This window comes from Poecilia reticulata, chromosome 13, assembly GCF_904066995.2.
Source record: "Poecilia reticulata chromosome 13, P_reticulata-male-v2, whole genome shotgun sequence".
Classification (NCBI taxonomy): Eukaryota; Metazoa; Chordata; class Actinopteri; order Cyprinodontiformes; family Poeciliidae; genus Poecilia; species Poecilia reticulata.
The window spans coordinates 16,125,319-16,143,983 of record NC_088842.1 but is presented as its reverse complement, the minus strand read 5'-3'; the positions used below and the strand labels follow the sequence as shown (position 1 = coordinate 16,143,983).

The 18,665-nt window shown below is 38.0% G+C and overlaps 1 protein-coding gene across 3 annotated transcripts in view; it reads right to left on the bottom strand.

The window, feature by feature from the left end:
- Positions 1 to 1,849: 1,849 nt before the first annotated feature.
- Positions 1,850 to 18,665, bottom strand: part of pdgfd (platelet derived growth factor d) — a 63,875-nt gene continuing 47,059 nt past the window's right edge. Inside the window, exons 4-8 of one of the 3 annotated variants that reach the window (XM_081614669.1) lie at positions 15,039 to 15,077; positions 12,275 to 12,482; positions 7,853 to 7,939; positions 6,650 to 6,867; positions 1,850 to 2,325 (exon numbers count right to left, since the gene is read on the bottom strand). In XM_081614669.1, coding sequence (XP_081470795.1) covers positions 2,191 to 2,325; positions 6,650 to 6,867; positions 7,853 to 7,939; positions 12,275 to 12,482; positions 15,039 to 15,077 — 687 coding nt within the window. In that variant the 3' untranslated portion in view covers positions 1,850 to 2,190. The remainder of the gene's footprint in view (positions 2,326 to 6,649; positions 6,868 to 7,852; positions 7,940 to 12,274; positions 12,483 to 15,038; positions 15,078 to 18,665) is intronic. The other 2 variants (XM_081614670.1, XM_008425506.2) reach the window with 2 other exon arrangements.

Here is an 18,665-nt window from a genome sequence, read left to right as displayed (position 1 = left end):
AAAACGTGACAACTGGCCAACTTGCAACATTAGAGTATTAAATATCCAAGAACAGCTGCGTCTTGCAGCACACACATGCATGCAAGCCCCCTGCATTGATTGGGTTACAGTTTGACTGCAGAACCATCTCCATGTTGAGCTCTTTTGTTTTTCAGCTTTTAGAGGTGAAGTAGCATGTGAAATCTAATTTTCTCTGTTGAAATCCAGCCTGCACATGAGGAAGGTGGGATAGGAGAGGTTAGAAGAAAAGTGACAGATGAACCGTTCACCACATATTACAGACATTTGCTCAGTTTTGCAAACAGTACACCGTTTTTCTGCTACTGACTGGTTTGATATCATGCACACACCTTGCACATGCTGACCATTCACATTTCCGCAGCTGCTGCCAACTCTCACAGACTGTTCATAACCCTCCGCCTTTTAAAACAAAAGGGTCTCTTCCTGAGCTATTAGACTGACACACACCCACGCAGCCATTCAAGTATGGGTTCCGTTTTCACAGGAGGCTAGCTCTCATTTGTGCAGAAAGTGTCTCACCCTGAAATGCTGCTAATCTACAAATAGACGTTCTGACAGTTCAGACACCTTTCCAAAAGAACTTCCTCTCTGTCAGTCTTCCTGAGTTTCCAGCCCTCTTTCCTCTGTAATGTGTTCGGGGTCCGAGGTTCACGGCTTTATCCGCTGCAGCAGGATTTCGTTTAGCAGCCGGAATGCCAGGAATGCTCAGGAAAGAAAATGGGCATGGCACTGCAGCATGACCTGATGCTTTCTTTGATGTCTTATAAGGTGAGTGATGAAGGGAATGTGTGTTCTGAGGTGAATGAACTGACCGACACTCAAAGTCGAGGGGTGCATTTGAATTAAATTTGAGCAAAATAAAGCCACACTTTGCACATATAAATTGGCTTTGAGCCTAAGGTTGCCTGGAGTGAATGTTTTTGTACTTCATGTTTGTGTGAAGTTTGTAAAATTCAGACCTGAAGGGTTCTAGTTTGCTTAATTTCACAACTAGCAATGTGTTATTTTGGTGTAAACTTTCTGCAAACTCCCTCCCTCCTTCCTCTCATTCACTCATTTCAGCCTCCTACTGGCATGAAGTTTCTCGAAAAAGTCATTAAACACAAAACCCTGCAAATGCATAAACATGCATGCACATGAAACAAAGTAAAACCCAGAAAGCTTAAATAGTGCATTGGATAAATTTAGTTTTACTTAAGTCAGATTGGCATCAAGTAAAACCCTTTGAGAACTAAAGTGACTTCCAACACAGTTCATTTCTTTCAAATTTATTTTGTTTTTTGTTTCCTTTTAAAGAAAAACATTCAGTTTAAACCAACATATTCACAGCCCTCGATTTTCTTTTACGCGTTTTGTCTTTCCACAACCATGACCACCCACAAAAGCTGCTGTGTAGTTTGGGAAGGAAGGGAAATTAAAGAACAGGAAGGAGATAAAATCTGTGGCATTGATAAATATATCCCTTTTTAATTGTTAGGTACAATACTCCAAGCAACGTTCCATGGAGAACTTGTTTAACTCATCATTTCAAAAATGATGTTAGACAACCATAAACCTACCAAGACATGACTGTCCAGCAAAGCTGAAAGGCTGGGCATGGAGAGCAATGACCACCCTAAAACCCATAGAGATACATGGTGGTGGCAACATCATACTGTGGGGGTGCGTTGTTCAGGTTTCATCAGACTCGGTAGGAATCTTCAGATTAAGTATAAAATAGAAATGTGTGTCTTTTTCCTTTTACTGTACAATAATAATTTGTCTTGATTTACCACATCAAATCTCCAAAAAACAAATTGAAATTCATGGTTCTAATATGACAAAAATGTGACAAAGGTTGTAGAGTTTTAATGCTCCTGTAAGAGACAGTACATCGAGTCAAGACTTGGTGCGAACAGAGAAGGCTTAAAGAAACACGAGAAATTGTTTCGTCGGAAACTTTTGTCCACTTCTAAAGGAAGAAAGCAATCTATGCTCAGAGAAAGTCATTTACTTTCTGAAGCAAATGTCATTTTGTACAATGCAAGCTGCAGTGCATTAGTCAGATTGTTGCCCTCTTTTCTGCTGCATGTTTGTCAGCGGTGCTGTTTGGGATATAGAGTCCATTGCGAAACAGGGAAAAGAAGAATTCATCCATCAGTTCTAGACGCACGAGCCGGAATCAGTGTCTCAGCGAGGAGGCTGCAGCGGACACGCACATTCGCACATTTCATGATGCGAGAGGAAAATTTCATCAACAACCCAGCGCACCCGCTGCCTCTGCTGGTGCTTGTACGGCGTGGTCTCTGGGGCATACTTCAGCACCTACAGGAGACAAAAGGAAGAGATAGAAATGGATGAAAACTTAACAACTGAGCCAAACAGACAGCACTATTGCTATTAATTAGAAAGAATGCCTGTGCATTTTTTGCAGCAAAAGACCCAAATGAAGGAGCAAGTTGCTAAAAAAGTTCGATTTTGAAGCATCGTGCAGGAGAATGGATGTATTTTCTATTCATCATATAATGTAAAGTTAGTAGGCTGATCTATAAGTGGAGCGTCTGGCTGGCTGCATTCACCGGAGTCCTTACAGACTTTGTGCCGGGTGGGCCTGTCTATCACTGTTGTGGTCAGAGGGACGGAGCGGTTGGTCCCATACCATCTCTGTGCATCACACTCCTCTCTTGACAAGACAGCTACCCACGGTGGTTTTCTCTCTTACTCATTCGAAATGACATTAGGACATTGTTACAGTTGTGCTCTGAGACACCAGATTTATCTGCAGTGTGGGCAAGGATCCATCAAACACCACTGACCAAGAAGTGTAGGGGAGGAAATAACTACTCCAGAGGACGGGAGCAATGCTGACAACCTTTAACTTGGACACCTGTAAGAGGCTTCAAAGGGGATTTGGTGTATTAAAAAAAACAAACTATCACATATAAGAAAACGTCTTCGAGTGATCTGGTGATATTTTCAGTTATTGTGTGTTACAGCAGCTAGGATGGACAAATGCGAGGTACAACAACCACCCCGACAGTTATAACAACAAGCTATGCTAGAAATTCTGAGTTTTTATCACTCGTTTGTTTCTTCTTATTTCCAGTTTGTGTTTTTGTTATTGTTTTTTTTTTTTTGGAAAACTGGAGAGAGTCCCAATGGATCCCAATACAGGTTTAATAAAAAAAATGAATATTTTCAACAAATACATGGCACAGAAAGGAAACTCAGAAGCTAGAAAGAAACATAAATGTGCTTAGAGATTACTCTACAAAACAAACTGGCCAGATGCTGCTCCATCATAAGGTCAACTCAGACACATGGCAAACAGACAACCCTGCATGCGCGCACACATTAAGGTAGGTTACAATGGAAGGTTTTTGGAAAGGAGGTAGGAGACTGGAATAAACCCACGTATGAGCAGGGAGAACATGCAACTCATCACAGAAGGTCCCTGTCCAGAGGTTTGAATCCAGTACTGTCTGGCTGCGAGGCAACAGCAGCAACAACTCCCACCTATTTTAAGATAAAGCGCACATTCCTCCATAAGTGATGCAGTGACTTTATTTAACACAGCTGGATGAAGGAAATGGTGAGTGTGATTTCCCAGCACAGAAGCTGCAGTGTCAGTAATACTTGTGTGTCGCAGTTACTGTTTCCTTTAGTAGTAGTAGCTGCTGCTAAAGGAAGCAGTAACAGATCCACAAAGAGACCAAGAGATCCAGAAGAAGATGCCCAGCAAACACACACAAAAAAAATTCATGGGAAAATATTCATGAGGACACGAAATCTGACTGTTCATCCGGGCAAATGCTCCTCTTTTATGCTTGCACATTTTTTTGACTGTATTCCACACATTTACATGCTAACACACTCACAGGACAGAGAACAATTACAATCCCAAATCCCACTTTTGTCTAAATTCCTATTGTGTGTGTTTTTTTTACTCTGAGAAGAGCCTAAGGCAGAAAAGGAGCCCTGTGGACCACGTTTCAATAATGAAGCTATAGGAGAACAAAGGCACAAAGAAATGGAGGGAAGCGAGAGAAAAGAAATGAATGACAGGCTTAAAAAGCAAGAATGGTGCATTGCAAAGGGACAAATTGAAAATGGGAATTGGGAAGAATGAAAGGAGAGGGAGACGGGGATGGAAGACAGAACGCTCAGATGATGGAGTGACTGGAAGGAAATGAGAAGCGGAGAGAAAGAGCCAGACTGGTGCTCTGTTGCTTTTGCTGTTGATGCAGCGCCGGCCTCGACACGCTCAGCTTCTTCTTCCTTCTCCTCCCACATTGAGCGTCTCAATATATTTCTTCTTTTAGACGGCCTCTTACTCTCTCGCCGTTTTTTTAAGATGCTCTGAGAAAGTCACTCAAGTGTGAATAAAAAGTTAAATAGAAGCACATGTTTGAAAATCCTGATGAATGTTCACCAGCGGATCTTGTTTGGGTGTTTGATGTGCACTGGCACATTTACAAGTATTGAGTTTGGGTATTTGCTTGTCTTTTTTCTTTTTTTTTTTGTTTACTAAAAAGGCAAAATTTAAAACTTTTACTCATATTGTGATACTTTACACTCCTACAATCGAAATATCACAGAAAAAAGAATTTCTTTTAGAGATCAACCAAAAAGTGAATAGCAATTTTCCATACACAGTGGTGTATTTTCAGATGAGTTTTTTAAATTATGTCTCAGTTGTGTCGAAACAATAAGTGATCAAATTAAACAAGCCAATGAATACATTTTAAAATTAATATTATTTTTAGTTAATATCACAGCTGCAGTACGCAACTCTTACAAAAAATGTCTTTTTTTACTTATTTGTTAAAATGTTCAGTATGCTGTAGCAGTATGATATGAGGCAGATCATTTGTGAAAAAATAAAATCACGCTCCTCTGCCTTCTCTCAGTGCTAACTAGAAACAACCAATCACATTATGTATGTATGTGTAATGAATGTTTAAAATATACCAGTGTTTTGAATCAAACTGTGGCAATATATTAACTTTTCAATGGTCATCTGATTTATGGAGAAATGTTTGTAAAGCAGCGGCATTTTGGAAGTTTAAACAAAAACCTACCATATGTTATTAAAGCTAAATCAATTTAAGCACAAAAAAAAGGAGATAAAAAGATGTAGTTTCAAATGACTAACATTTTCCAATCTTTATATTAAGTTGGACGGCAGGAATCCATCTTCAGTGGATTGTAGGAAATTTGTACTAATTATAATTTAGCAGTCGTATGAAATCAGCAGGGTCTCATCTGAAACAGGAACCATGTCGATGGCAATATATGTTGCTGGGAGACTCGCACGTTCATTGTTAATGGAGATGTCAAAGTTATCCAAGCCACATGGACCGCAGTAACTTAATATATATCACAACAGATGTTCACTTCTGACTGTGCTGTGATAACAGGCCTGTTAGTCCCTGTGCTCATTAGCAAGCATGATGCCTTCTCGATTTCAAAAGGAATTTTAAATTTCCGCTGCCGACCTGTCCAATGTGCACCCTGTGTGCCTGTGACAGCTGGGATGTGCTCCATATGAGCTGTGCTCGCTAACAATAATTTTCAGAGGCGTTCCTGGGGCCCTGCGGCCATTTCCACTTCAGAGTCATGTTTGTTTTTAAAGCCGCCTGGCCTGAAGACCCGTAGAACTACAACTACTCCGCAGTGCTTTTCAGTCATGGTCCATGAATTTAGGTATTTATCTGGATTGCGCGGCTGTTCTGGTAATATTATATTTTGAAGATAATTAACTCCTTAAAGTCTGCCATCTTTCATCTAAAAATAAAAGTTTCTGCTGGTTAAAATATATTCAGTGAGTGTTTGATGGAGCGGTGAATCCTTTACCTCAGAACAGATCATCCTCTGTGGGATTCTCTTTGACCTTGTCCCAACTTTTTTCAAACACACTGCTGGCATCAAGTTCAAAATACATTTATTCTGCAGTCTTTTTGTTGAGCAGGATAAAACCATCAGTCATCATTTCACTCGGGTTTTGGGGAAATTCCTTCGTATTCAGGCATTTGGCATTTTTGGAGATTGTGGAGTAAACAGTTTCTACTGGGAGTTTATAAGCACTGATCACAAGCATAAATGTTATATTTGAGCCAGTCTTTCTTCATGATGGAGTCAATACACAAAAAACAGTTTTAAAAAGAAGATTGAGGTGCACATCTGAGGTTTTATTAGAGGTTTATCTAATCTATGCGATTCAATTCTATATACAGGCTCAAATACATGTAAACACGCCCACTAGAATTTGGTTAAATTTTGGTGAATTATCAAACAAGAACTGTGGAAGAAGGTGGTTGGTTGCTACCAAAAGCACCTGGTCTAGGTGAAACTCGCTAGGGGTCATTTGACCAAATATAAGTGAGTGTGTATGTACTGTACTGCATTTGAACTTGTACATATCATGCAGACTTTTGATAATGGATAATCCACTATGTTATAAAGCTTGTGTTTCGATTTGTTGTTGTAAAATTAGCTACAGATGTTAGCTGTACAATCACTCTTTTCCACTCTGGAAAAGAGCAGTTCGGGAAAAAAAAAAATTCAATCGAAAGCCCCAAATGTATTTAACATTTATGTCCTTTGAGTTGTGTATCAACTAATGCCTTTACATGACAAAAGGACCTGCCTCGTGTAGTTTTGTTGTGGTTTTCGAGGGTTGACAGGTGCAGCCGGTGTTCCAGTTGTTGGTCCCACAGCCACAGTTGCCTCCGCAGCGTTTCACCAGCAGACATCGAGGGAAGAAGACAGCGTTGGTGGTCTTCAGCTCCTCCCGAAGGTTCACGGAGTAGTTCCGAGGTGTGCAGCTATACCGCTTGACGTCGTCATGGAGACGATTCAGATCAACTGGGTATTTAAAAGAGAAAACAGAGAAAAAAAATAGTTTCTAATTATTTTCTGCAAGACAACTTGTGACCCTCATGTATATATATATATATATATATATATATATATATATATATAGAAATTCTATATTGCTGACGGATGGAGTAGCTTGTCGTCAAATAAGCAATTCCTCCTGTGGGATCAATAAAGTATATTCTGTTCTGTTACATTTTTACTACAAGTATCAACCCACAAAACTCCTGCAGTCAAAGACAGATTTTACCCTCCTTTTGTCTGTTCTCTGTGAAACCCAGAAAATTATTTAAGCACCATCTTCTAAATACTGTGCAATCATCTCTAAAATTAATGTCTGTCATATCTTAAATAGGTCACAGTGCCATATTATTCACTTTGCTTCCAGTGCAGACTGACTTATGTTTTGTTTATGGTACTGTTTGAGAGGCAGAGCATTTTGCTATCATGCTACTCTTTAATTTTTCCATCTCTTCATGAAGTCTGGCTCTGTTGGTTCTTCTTGTCTAAAGAGAGTTTCATTCCTCCCCGCTGTTACTAAATCCTTGCTCAAAAGCAACTTTGGTGTGTTGGAGGTCAGTGAGCCTGATGTGAATTATTTTATAAAGTGTTTTTATAAAATAAATAAAATGTATTCAGTGTGTAAACTTTACATTCCTCTGGATCCTGTTGGGGGGCCGGGGGAGAATATCTCAACTTCATAAGATGTGCTTTTATCTTAAGAGCTCTGTGGTTCCTCCTATCAGTCTGTTATTTCTCATACTGAGGTCGTCAAACCAAAGTTCAGAGCTACCATAACCGATTAATACCTGCTGGCCTCAGGTTGGCAACCAGCTTCTGAAACCAGTAACCTGCTCCCAGTGTCAGAATCTCACTGAGAAAGAAACTGCATTAGGTTTTCTATCACTTTAATACTTCTGCTATAACTGATGGGTATTTGCACATGAAATAAGTCAATAAGAGTTTCATTTACAATGTTTATATCTTCGTGTTATGAGGTAGATCTCAGCCGGCTGGTGACAGAAAAAGTAGATCTTGGTCTCAAAAAGTTTGGGCACCCCTGGTGTAAAGAGAACATTTATGAGAACATTTATCTAGACTATTTTCAGTTGACATAAGTTGATAAATACACATAATCACAAAAACACAGTCAATAGCAATTCTATCTATCTATCTATCTATATATATATATATATATATATATATATATATATATGTGTGTGTGTGTGTGTGTGTGTGTGTGTGTGTGTGTGTGGTACTTTGTACAACTACAAGCAAATGCTTGCTGTTCCAACATTGTGAAGGCATACTGTACACTGGAATCGATAAGCTGAAATGGCCGGGAGGTAAAGTCCTACAAATGCCGTAACGCTGTAACCATGGATGGCAGGGATGGTTAGATGAGTAGATGAAAGACATCACACTATTGAACAGAAAGCGAAGCAGAGCAGAGAGGCCCTAATTCATCAAAGATCAATCTAATGATTCTGGTCTTTCTTCTTGTCATCAGTCTGCTGCAAAATTGCCTCATTTGTCTACATAAGACCCTCCGCCATGCCTCATTTCAGGGAGGTGAAAAGGATCAGACACAATGATGGAAATTACATATTATAAGAATTTGAAGAGATGGGTTAAAAAAGGCAGAACTCCAAAGTTTCAAGTTTGATAAAACATCTTTGTCACATCATTACTGAAGTTAACATTTCTAAACTGACTGAAGTGCATCAGCTGGTTTTGTTTTCTGAAACAAACCACACATTATCAGTCAAAACGTGAAAAATACTCTTAAGGATAACCTAATGCAACTTTTGAAGGACGAATGGAACAGAAAAAAAAAAACAGAAACCTGAGAAGAACAATCAGCACAGAGCTGAGTGGTCTGTGATTGTAGTGATCAACACACTTCATAGCAAAGGCAGTAATTACATCACAAGTCACACTTCACCATGATGGAGGCAGTTTTGTCAAAATAAACTAGAGTATAAAGACTAAACTTCAGAAAAACAGGGCTCTCTAGGCCTGTTAACCACTCAGAAGTCAGGATTGGTGCTTGACATGTACATGTGTACAGCCTCTTTGTCAGGGGAAAACAAGTCTTTGTTTTTAAGGCGGTAGTGTATTACATTTTTAGTATTGTTTTGGCTCAAGCAGAAACCTTTAGTGAAAGAGCAGAAGAAAGGCAAGCCCTACTTGCTCAGTCAAAATTTTTCCTTATTTGTCTGTGTGTTATAGAAACCATTCTCGATATTTATGTGAAAACACTGAAGCCGAGGACAGCAGGTGAAATCTCAACTACAAATAATGCACATTCCTGCTTCAGGGGTTTGAATCTATGTGGAAAAAGTGCTGAAATATGATTGCTCCTGCTATGACCTACCAAAGTTCATTGTCTTATCTTTGATCACCAATGGAGGCGCCAACTGAGAGGCAACATTATGACCTGGCAGGTAATATGATGACAGAGAAGCCTAATGGGGAAAGTGAGAAGGAGAAAGAAGAAACTCTTGATGCATTTATCTCTGCGGTAGAACATAACGGTAAAAAAGAAAAAAGGAGACACAATGGTAAAAGTAAAAGGTCTAAACTCATCAACAGTCAACAATGGTGAATCAAGCCCACATTCAACCAATAATAATTGAGCGATCCTTTTGAAGTGGAACCTTCTTCACCACAGGGAGGAACTCTGAAGTCGTTCAGGGATCAAACAATGAGGGGCCATTTGAATACGGGCCTTTGCTCACTGAACTCTTCTCAAATTGATTTTCTTGTGAGCATCAGCCTCTATAGTGACAATCAAACTCCCCATTGATCCAGCTAGAGTCCATTACACCATAAGCTGACTGAAAGGAAGTCGAATGCAAGTTTGTATATGTCGGCCTTGTCTGTAGTTTGCATAAGGTAAGAATATTTATTGTTTGTTCTGAAGAGCTCTCTTGCTGAAGGATCTCACATATTTACAAGAGAGGAAAAGTTTAGCATTTCAAAGATCGTTTTGCTTGGTGATTATAAAACATTTGGGGATACATTTTTTTCACAACCTATTAGAAGACAATTGTTTTTAGGATAAATTTATTCCTGCTTGAGTTGATGCTACATGGGTGATTCATTTTGTTGTTTACTTTAAACACTTAACATAGAACATTAAAAAACATTTCCAGACAAAAATTCAAGTTTTCAAATTGTATACAATTTTTTGGATGATCATAACAAAGGTGGTGAAAGAATGCAAAGTGCAGAATGAAAATAAACGTTTGTTACTCCCAAACTCTTAGTTGTTGTTAAAGGCTCTATTATGTTTAGTTGAACAGAAGCTGCATGAGTTGTACGTAGGTGTCTACACGTGACAGTTTCCTGGGTGTGTGTGCGTCCTTGCTTAGGCTGAGCTAAAGCTGTGCCTGTTTAAAGCAGTGTAATCTCAGAAGAGCAGTGGTGTGGAACCCCGTCAAAGTGTGTAGGAGGGAAAATAACTTAAAATAAAAAAAGAAAGAAAGGTGGCTGGAAAGACTGTCACACATAAAGGCAGCAACATGAAGAAAAAGCTGCCCCCCTTACATTACTGTAGGAAATACTAGCTATTTTGAGCTGCCACTCATGAGCACAAAGTGTTGTATATTGTGTAGCTTTGATTTGAATTCATGAACATATGCAGCTAATAGTGTGTTCCAAACGCATACCGATTAATATCATCATGCAAACTTTCTCTGCAAAAACAAAGATGGGTCTACATTTATGTGTGCCTTAATAAAGGCGAAGTTAAGCTGATGAGTGTGGCATGTTGTGTGCTGCTGTACATGTTGAACTTCCAATTAGAGAGCACAACATTGGTGTATTAAGGACCCATAGTGCCAATAAAGCTTCACAGTAAAATGCAAATACTCCTCGCACAGAAACCCTTCCCATGCCAACAGAGCACACACATCTACTATTAAATAGAAATAGATTTGCTGTCAGGTGCAAATATTTACAAAGGAACAGAACATCCCTCAGACAGACATACAGCAACAGAGAGATATATATAAAGGCACAGCTGGAAGAGATGGAGTCTAAAGCACTAAGGGTTGTACACTGGTATTTTCACATAAACACGGCTGCAACTGTGTACACAAGTTATCATATTAACCCTTACATTAACAATGCAAAAACAGTTAAAGAACTGACTTGGATTTGGTTTAAATACTCAAGACTCCACTCAATCTCTAGGTCTAGGACTTGAGTCTTTATTTCATGTAGTCAGGGTAAACGTGAGTGTAGGTGTAGATCATTTGAGTGATCAAATAAACTTTGTCAGCTTTCAGCTAAAAATGCCTGATTGCCATGGTTACCTTACACACACACAACACTTGGCTTCTTAGCAATATTTCTCAACATTACATTCCAGAAAAAGAAAAGCTAAAGGCAGCTTCCAAATTCTTCTAGTTTTATTGAATGTTTTCACTAAGCAAAGCTTTATAGTAAGTAAATCGCAAACTTGCCCCTCTGAAAGAGATGTGCACATTTTTCTGTTAGAGGTTTCTCAGGTAGGAAACTATTGAAGTTTTTTTTTTTACATTTTATTCATGTTAGCTGTAGCTGTGTAATAATGGTCACAAAATTATCTTGCAAAATTAAATAAAATGAGAAATATTGAATTATTATAACAGCATAATCATCATACCAGCATAAATGTTGCGTCTCTGAAATATATCACAGATATGTACTAAGGCCACATAATCAATCCAAGTGTTGCTCAATTGCAGCAGCAATGGTTCAGTAAAAACATTACCTTATCACATACTATCCTATTCAGATGGTCTGTCTGCAAGAATGGTGATCTACTCACCACACGATACAGAATGCTTGAAGTGTCTATGACTGACATACTCCTCCTGACTATCCAATTTATTCCCTAACAATTATTTGACCACTTTGCTGTACCCGTATGCTGTAGGCAGGACAGTAGACTTTAATCTCCACATCAGTAAGAATGAAAGAAATCTATATGACATCAAGGCAAGTTTAATGTACTCCAGCCAGGCACAGCAAACACTGATTTTTTTAAAATTCATTATTGCTGCATAAAGAACCCTGAGCAGAGGTCTTTTTATACACAGTGGATCTAGATTGTGGATTCGGGTCAGAGCCATGTGTTTCTTTCAAACATTCATCTTCTTGGCTGAAACCAATGACAAAAGAGTGGGAATATGTTTATCAACTGTTAAAAGCATACGGTGGTTCCTTCATGAACTCAAGTGTTTCTTTTGAAATTGGCGTTTTAAACTTTTTTTCTCTGTTTCTACTCCGGTGACCTCTTCTTGGTTTTGTCGTGGCACATCACACAGTTTTCCCTCTGCATATTACCAGGTTCTGAACTTTTTCTCTTAAAGGTTAAATTCTCACAAAGAGTTGCTACCCTTACCTTTATTCTGTCTGCTTGCCAGATGATAGGACTTGGATCTATAATATATGTATGTTTGAGTGTAGATATTGTCCAGATCTTGTCTCCAAGTATCTGGGCTCAAAGACTGAAGAAGCTGCTCTATAGTGTCAAAGGCAGCTATGGTTCTATCCAAGTCCTCCAGCGTCTGAGGAACCTCTGTGGCCGGCATCTCGTTTGCACTCATGTCCTGCAACACATACAGGAGGAAAGGTTGCGTGGGTATTTTTTTGGACAAAGTGTTAGCAAAGAAATACCCACAGAAGGCAGTGAAACTCTCATGCAGACTGGGACTATTCACTCTGAGACATTAGCAGTCATGTTTCGAAGGACTAAGGTAAGTAATGAGATGATTTATAAAGGTTATATGGGAGAGTTGGCCTGATTAAAGATGACAATAAAACAGAAGTACTCCACTGGGACTTAACATTTGTTAATATTTACTGTAAGAGCTTAAATTAGGTGGCCTTGTGGGTATAAATCAATCACACTACCTTATGCCTTCCTCCAATTTTTTTTTTTTTTTTTTTTACAAAATGTGAAATAGATTAGCCCAACTCAATATAATGCTATAAAGGGAATTTTAAAAGCCACTATATCAAGATGTGGTACTTTATGAATGTGAGGCTAACACCTGAAAAATGTCCGCCTTTGCATAATCAATTTAAAAGGACAAATAGCTGTAATGGATAGATCACATTTTACATCTGCTCCTTAGCTGGCAGCAGCTACATAAATTGACTTAGGAGGAGATGTTTTATACATTTATCAGGTTTTATAAATCAGGATATTTAAAAATGTAATTATTTAACTTTCACTGGTTATTGTTAGCATCTACTTATTTATCTAATAAACATCTGAATGCTTTAGTAAATACAAAATAATGAAGAAGTGAAAGCATGCAGCTAGTTTTTGCCAATCCATTGCATGTAATTTACTGAATATCAACAAGTGTTCCCACCTCTGTAAAATAAGGAATTTTATCAGTTTGCTGATCTGGAAAATTAAGGTCTGACTTAATAGGATGCTAAGAAGGACATACATTACCACTGATCTTGAAGAAGTAGTAGCTTTCATCAATACACACACACACACACACACACGCACACACGCATGCACACGCACACACATGCACACACACACACACACACGCACACGCACACACACACGCACACACACACACACACACACACACACACACACGCACGCATACACACACACACACGCACACACACACACACACACACACACGCACACACACACACACACACACAAAAATCCTCCTCAAAGAGGCAAGGCAGTGAAAAGGTCAAGAAAAACATAATTACTGCAAGTTATAGCCGCTGACTGAGGTTCTACAAGAAATTCATTTCCAGGGGATAGCCTTTTACACATGGTCCCTGCAGTGATTTAATTTTTTTAATAAATACATGACACTGTGTAACAGGCCATTAGCTGATTTTGATTTGAAGTTGCATTCAAATTGTTTTAAAACCTAATAAAGACTAGAAGGCTAGGCATTATTTTTTGATGCAACACCTTAAAATTGAATGAGAGCATAATCCAATTTTAGCATGGCTGTATTATTGAATTTTTTAAAGAGGTCTACAAAGCAAACAGATGCAAGTAAAAAAACATCATGAACCAATAAATGAAAGGCTATGAGTTTCAATATATCCTCCTGACTACCAGTAGTTCATTTTTGTCCTCTGTAGAGGACATTTCTAAACTTGAATGCAAGGGCATTCTACTGAATTAATCCTTTTGGTATCTGGAGAGGACATTTAGGGCTTTTCAATAATACCACATGTGAAGGGGTGGGACTTTTGTACGTACCTTTTTCTAATTCATAAAAACGGTGTTTATCAGTAATAACACATTTTATGGGAAGAGACAAAGAAAGTGCATAAAACCTTTTATTACCTTACAAAGACTGTGGGATAAAAAAAATGGTGATTGGACAATATTTTTTTTCCTGGTAGTCAGGTGGTTAAGCATAAAAATATCCCACTGTTAATTTAGACTAAGTGAGAGTGGCTCTACATTTCAAACTTCTAATATAATAAATATGGTGCATGGGGCATGTATAATGTGTTGGTCACAAAATATGTCATGAATGCAAGTGTAATGAATTTTTTATTTTTTTTTTGGTAATGGCTCTGATTCTCAGAAAGAAGCTGAGCTGCATTACTATGTTAAGTACAAAAGCATTTTATGGAAGTATTTTTATTTTATTATTGCAATATCAGTCTAATATAAAACAGAATACCGTATTTTTCGGACTATAAGCCGCTACTTTTTTCTCACGCTTTGAACCAAGCAGCTTACAGCCCGGTGCAGCTTTTCTGTGGATTTTTCTTCCACCACCAGGGGGCTCTTTAGCAGGAAGTGAGATTGATAGCCGCTGCATTTTAGCTTGGTGTGAAAGAATCCATGGTTCGGCGTTAATAGCAGATTTATTAAGGACACAACCCTCTGTTGCGTCTTTGTGGAAAACCGCCCAGTGCGGCTTAGATATGTACGTTTCCGGGTTTTTTTTTGTTTGTTTTTTTGTAATTTTGTGGTTACAACTTATAGTGAGGTGCGCTCTATAGTCCGGAAAATACGGTACATAAAATAAATTTCTATCTTTAAAATTTCTACTGAAAATACAAAAACAGAAGTATGCATTTAATCTCTTAAAAAATCACTATAACAAAATCAAGCCTTTCCATTTAGCTTTCTATTTGTTCGCGTAATAACTCACCAACATGAGTTCAGTGACAGCCTCCCAATTGGTGTCACCCTAGAAAATGTAAAACAGAAGAAGATATTGTAAATGTAATATTATTTAAAAATAATTATGTGGAGGATTATTTGTAAAGGCCTGACCCACTTAGTGATTATTTTGATGTTTTCTGACTTTAGTACAATATGAACTTCAAACAGTGGATCAAGTAAGACTGGTGGCACTTGGGCTAGCTTTAGTGGTATGCAAATAAATTTGGTGTTAAGAATTTCCAAAGTAAATACAAAGACAATAACAGCTTTAAAAACATCAGACCAGATAAGTAATTTAGATATGCCATCTCTTCTTTAATCATAAAGATAAGGAAGGTGCACAATATTTTGAAAACCGCCAGAAAATAATTAAGTGGAGAACTAGGACCAGGAACAAATCTTGGTAGCAGCTTCGCAAAGTTTAATTTAACCCAGATGTCAAAACATTTATCCGGGAATAACCCAAAACCCAACTTAGCTATAGTTCCAAGTTGGACATAGGAAAGACAAGGGGGATTTGCTTTTTGTTGAGCTAATTACCATCAAAATTACTGTACTTTCTTTGACTTTGATGCAAAGTAGCAGCATATTCCATACAAGTCAAAACATTGACTGGCGACTGACTTAAAAAGATACAAAACAACATATGTTTGATCTGAAAAATGTTAACTCTGTTTATCTAAATACATATGTTAAAAATAAATTGGATTTAAATTGTCTAACTGATGTAAAACAGGGAAAGTTTACCACTAAATTATTCCAATAAAGTGAGGATAAGGATATATCTAAAAAAAAAAACATTCATAAAACAGGCTAAGGAGAATCTAGAAAATTTTCTTGATTCTCTTAAGTTTAAAGGTCCCTCTCCTGAAGTTTCCCATTAAATCAAAGGGTCTTAACTATTCAGTGTCCACATGTAAGCTGGAGTAAAGCTACTGTAAGTCATGCTGAAATACATAAAGCAAAAGGTCAGGCGAAGGTCTTTAACATCAAACAAAATGAAAAGTGAGATTGTTTAAGAAGTGACCTCCCACCTAACAGTTCAGTGCTCCTCTAGTTTTTTTCCTCCTCATTACATACTTGACCTTAAAAAGAACTTCCAAAGAACTGGGTGAAGCATTCACATGTTTTCTTTGCAGGAAACCAGGTGTCTGCCTGACTGGCTGCCAGCAGAGGGTTTCCAAAGAACCCAGTCACACCACATCCATGCAGATACGTGCAATTGTTGGAGAAACAAATCAGACTCCAGTCGCAATGTGTTCTGGACACACATTTGACCAAGTTTGTTTTGCATATTCCCATTCGCATATTTGGCATTGATAGACATCTTGTAAGGAATCACAAAGCACATCAAGTCTCACTGGCTATTGGATCTGTCTTCTTGAAGAGTCCTAAATGCCCTCACTGATAAATGTGGAACAGTAAATCTGTCTCCATGCACTCCAGCGAACACAGTGCCCTCATTTTGTTCTGCTGCATGTGTTTGTGTGAGCTGTAGATGTAATAGGGCTGAGATCAAAGGTGGTCAGTGTGCAGAGGTTGTTTTAAAAGACTCTTACATGTGGCTTGAAATTCACTCACAAACATAGATGTACATTGTGACTATTATTCACTCTGCGGTGACTTGGATCTCTAAATTTATGGTCTAAATCTACTTAAAAGTTACAAGCAAGGAGAACTAAACTTAACATGAGAGCAATGGACGGGCAGCTAGAAAATATTTCTTGGATGAGTCTAGAGGAAATACATCTGAGTCAAAGTAAGAACCACTAAGGTCAGGGAAGTTGACTAACTCTAAAAGATGTTTACAGCATTCTTGTCTAATTAAAAACAAAACAAAAAAAAAACACAAAAAACAAATGCTGAATGTGAACCAAATGCTGGATCAATCAACCAGACTGGTACAATTACAAAGATTATGGTTTAATCACCTCCACAGCAGCTGGCTATGCTGATCTTCCTCCATAACAACCCATCTTAAATTCCATATAGCACTGAAAGCTATCATTAATTTCTTTAAAAATATATATATAAATATTCTTTCAGTTGTAGCAGATAGTGCCAGAAAAATCTTCAACAATAATTTATTAAATGTATGCCTTTTATTTTTCAATTTAACAGGGATGTCTCTTGGATAAGTTATAGATGCAGCAATTCCCAAACAATCACAATTAGACTGTTCTGAGCTGCTAAAAAAAGTAGCTCAATTTAATTCTAATTGTAGACAGTGGTAAGAATAGACTCTTAAAATTCTATACATTTCAACATAGTTTATGCATACGTAGGATTTTGAGGGTGTAATTATTTCTTCATAAACTCTTCTATTCTAACTTTACGTTTCTTTACTTCATAAACAACAATATGTCAGGATGTTTTCAACTTGAGGTTAAATTTAGAAGAAAAACATATATGTACCAGACCATTTCTATGTTGACACCCTTGAATTAAAAGTGTTTTCTTTTTTATCATGATCAGATGTTAACAAACTTATTGATTTCCTGTGAAGCTACCTGAAGCGTCGCGTCATTCCCTTAGAGAGCTAGCATGAAGCCTGTGTTATTTTAACACGCTTTTGTTTTACATGGTTTATTACTGTTGCTGGGAGAAACAGACAGTCCTGTTTTCAGTTTTGCTTTCAATACTTTGGTTCACTGAAAGAAAAAATGCACCTTGGCATATTCACTGGCGGTGAGAGAATAGATTCTTATTTACAGTAGCAGCCTAGTGGAAAGGACGTCAGGGAGCTGCCCCTTTCAACTCCATTTTGTACAATTGGACACTCAAACAGCAGAGAATCAAGCGTGTGGTAGACAGCGAGGAAAGCGAATGCGTTTCCCCATCAGCTTTTACAACGCATGAGCAGCTGGAAGGACATTCAAGTTAGAGGATAAATTACACTGGCCACATTTCTGCTGTTTCACCTACGCTTGAGCTGAAGCTTATTCTCAGGTTACAACCTAAAGAATATTCTCATGCAGCAATAAATCTTTCCTTTAGATTTAGTGTCGCACTTCTGAACTTGCACGCTTCTACCTAACAGTTTTAGTATTTTTCTTAAGAGATTTAGCTAAAGAAATGTCATGCATGTATTGTTGTGACACAATGAATGCTTGTGTGGTGAACTACTGGATCAAATGGGACATAATACATGTAAATGAGTGTTACCAGAGCAATTTTCCATAAATATTTAACAGTTATGAGAATAATAGAAAGCTGCTCCAAGAAAAGCATTGTAGCTGGTTATTTACTGAGGTAATTAGTACTTAGTAACCTGTTTTTGGTTGCTTGACCAGACATGGTGCTTGCAGCTCGTCTAACTCTAATTTTAAAACATTGTTGCCTTACTAAATGAGTGATACACGTTCAGTTTCCAAATTATAGCTGCCCATGTTTGTTGTGACAAGAAACACTTCTAAACAGTCAATTTTGTCATTTTTTAGTAAAAGAAAAGGGTTTAAATCTTTCAGCCAGCTGGAGGTCAGTGAGGAGCAATGGGTGAGCAGCAGTGAAGGAAAATCTTCCCAATGGGAATAGCTGGAGTTTAGTGATAGGACTGATGTTAAGTTTCTTTCTGCTTCCCCATTTTTGCCTTCATTCCTCTCTATATGCTGTT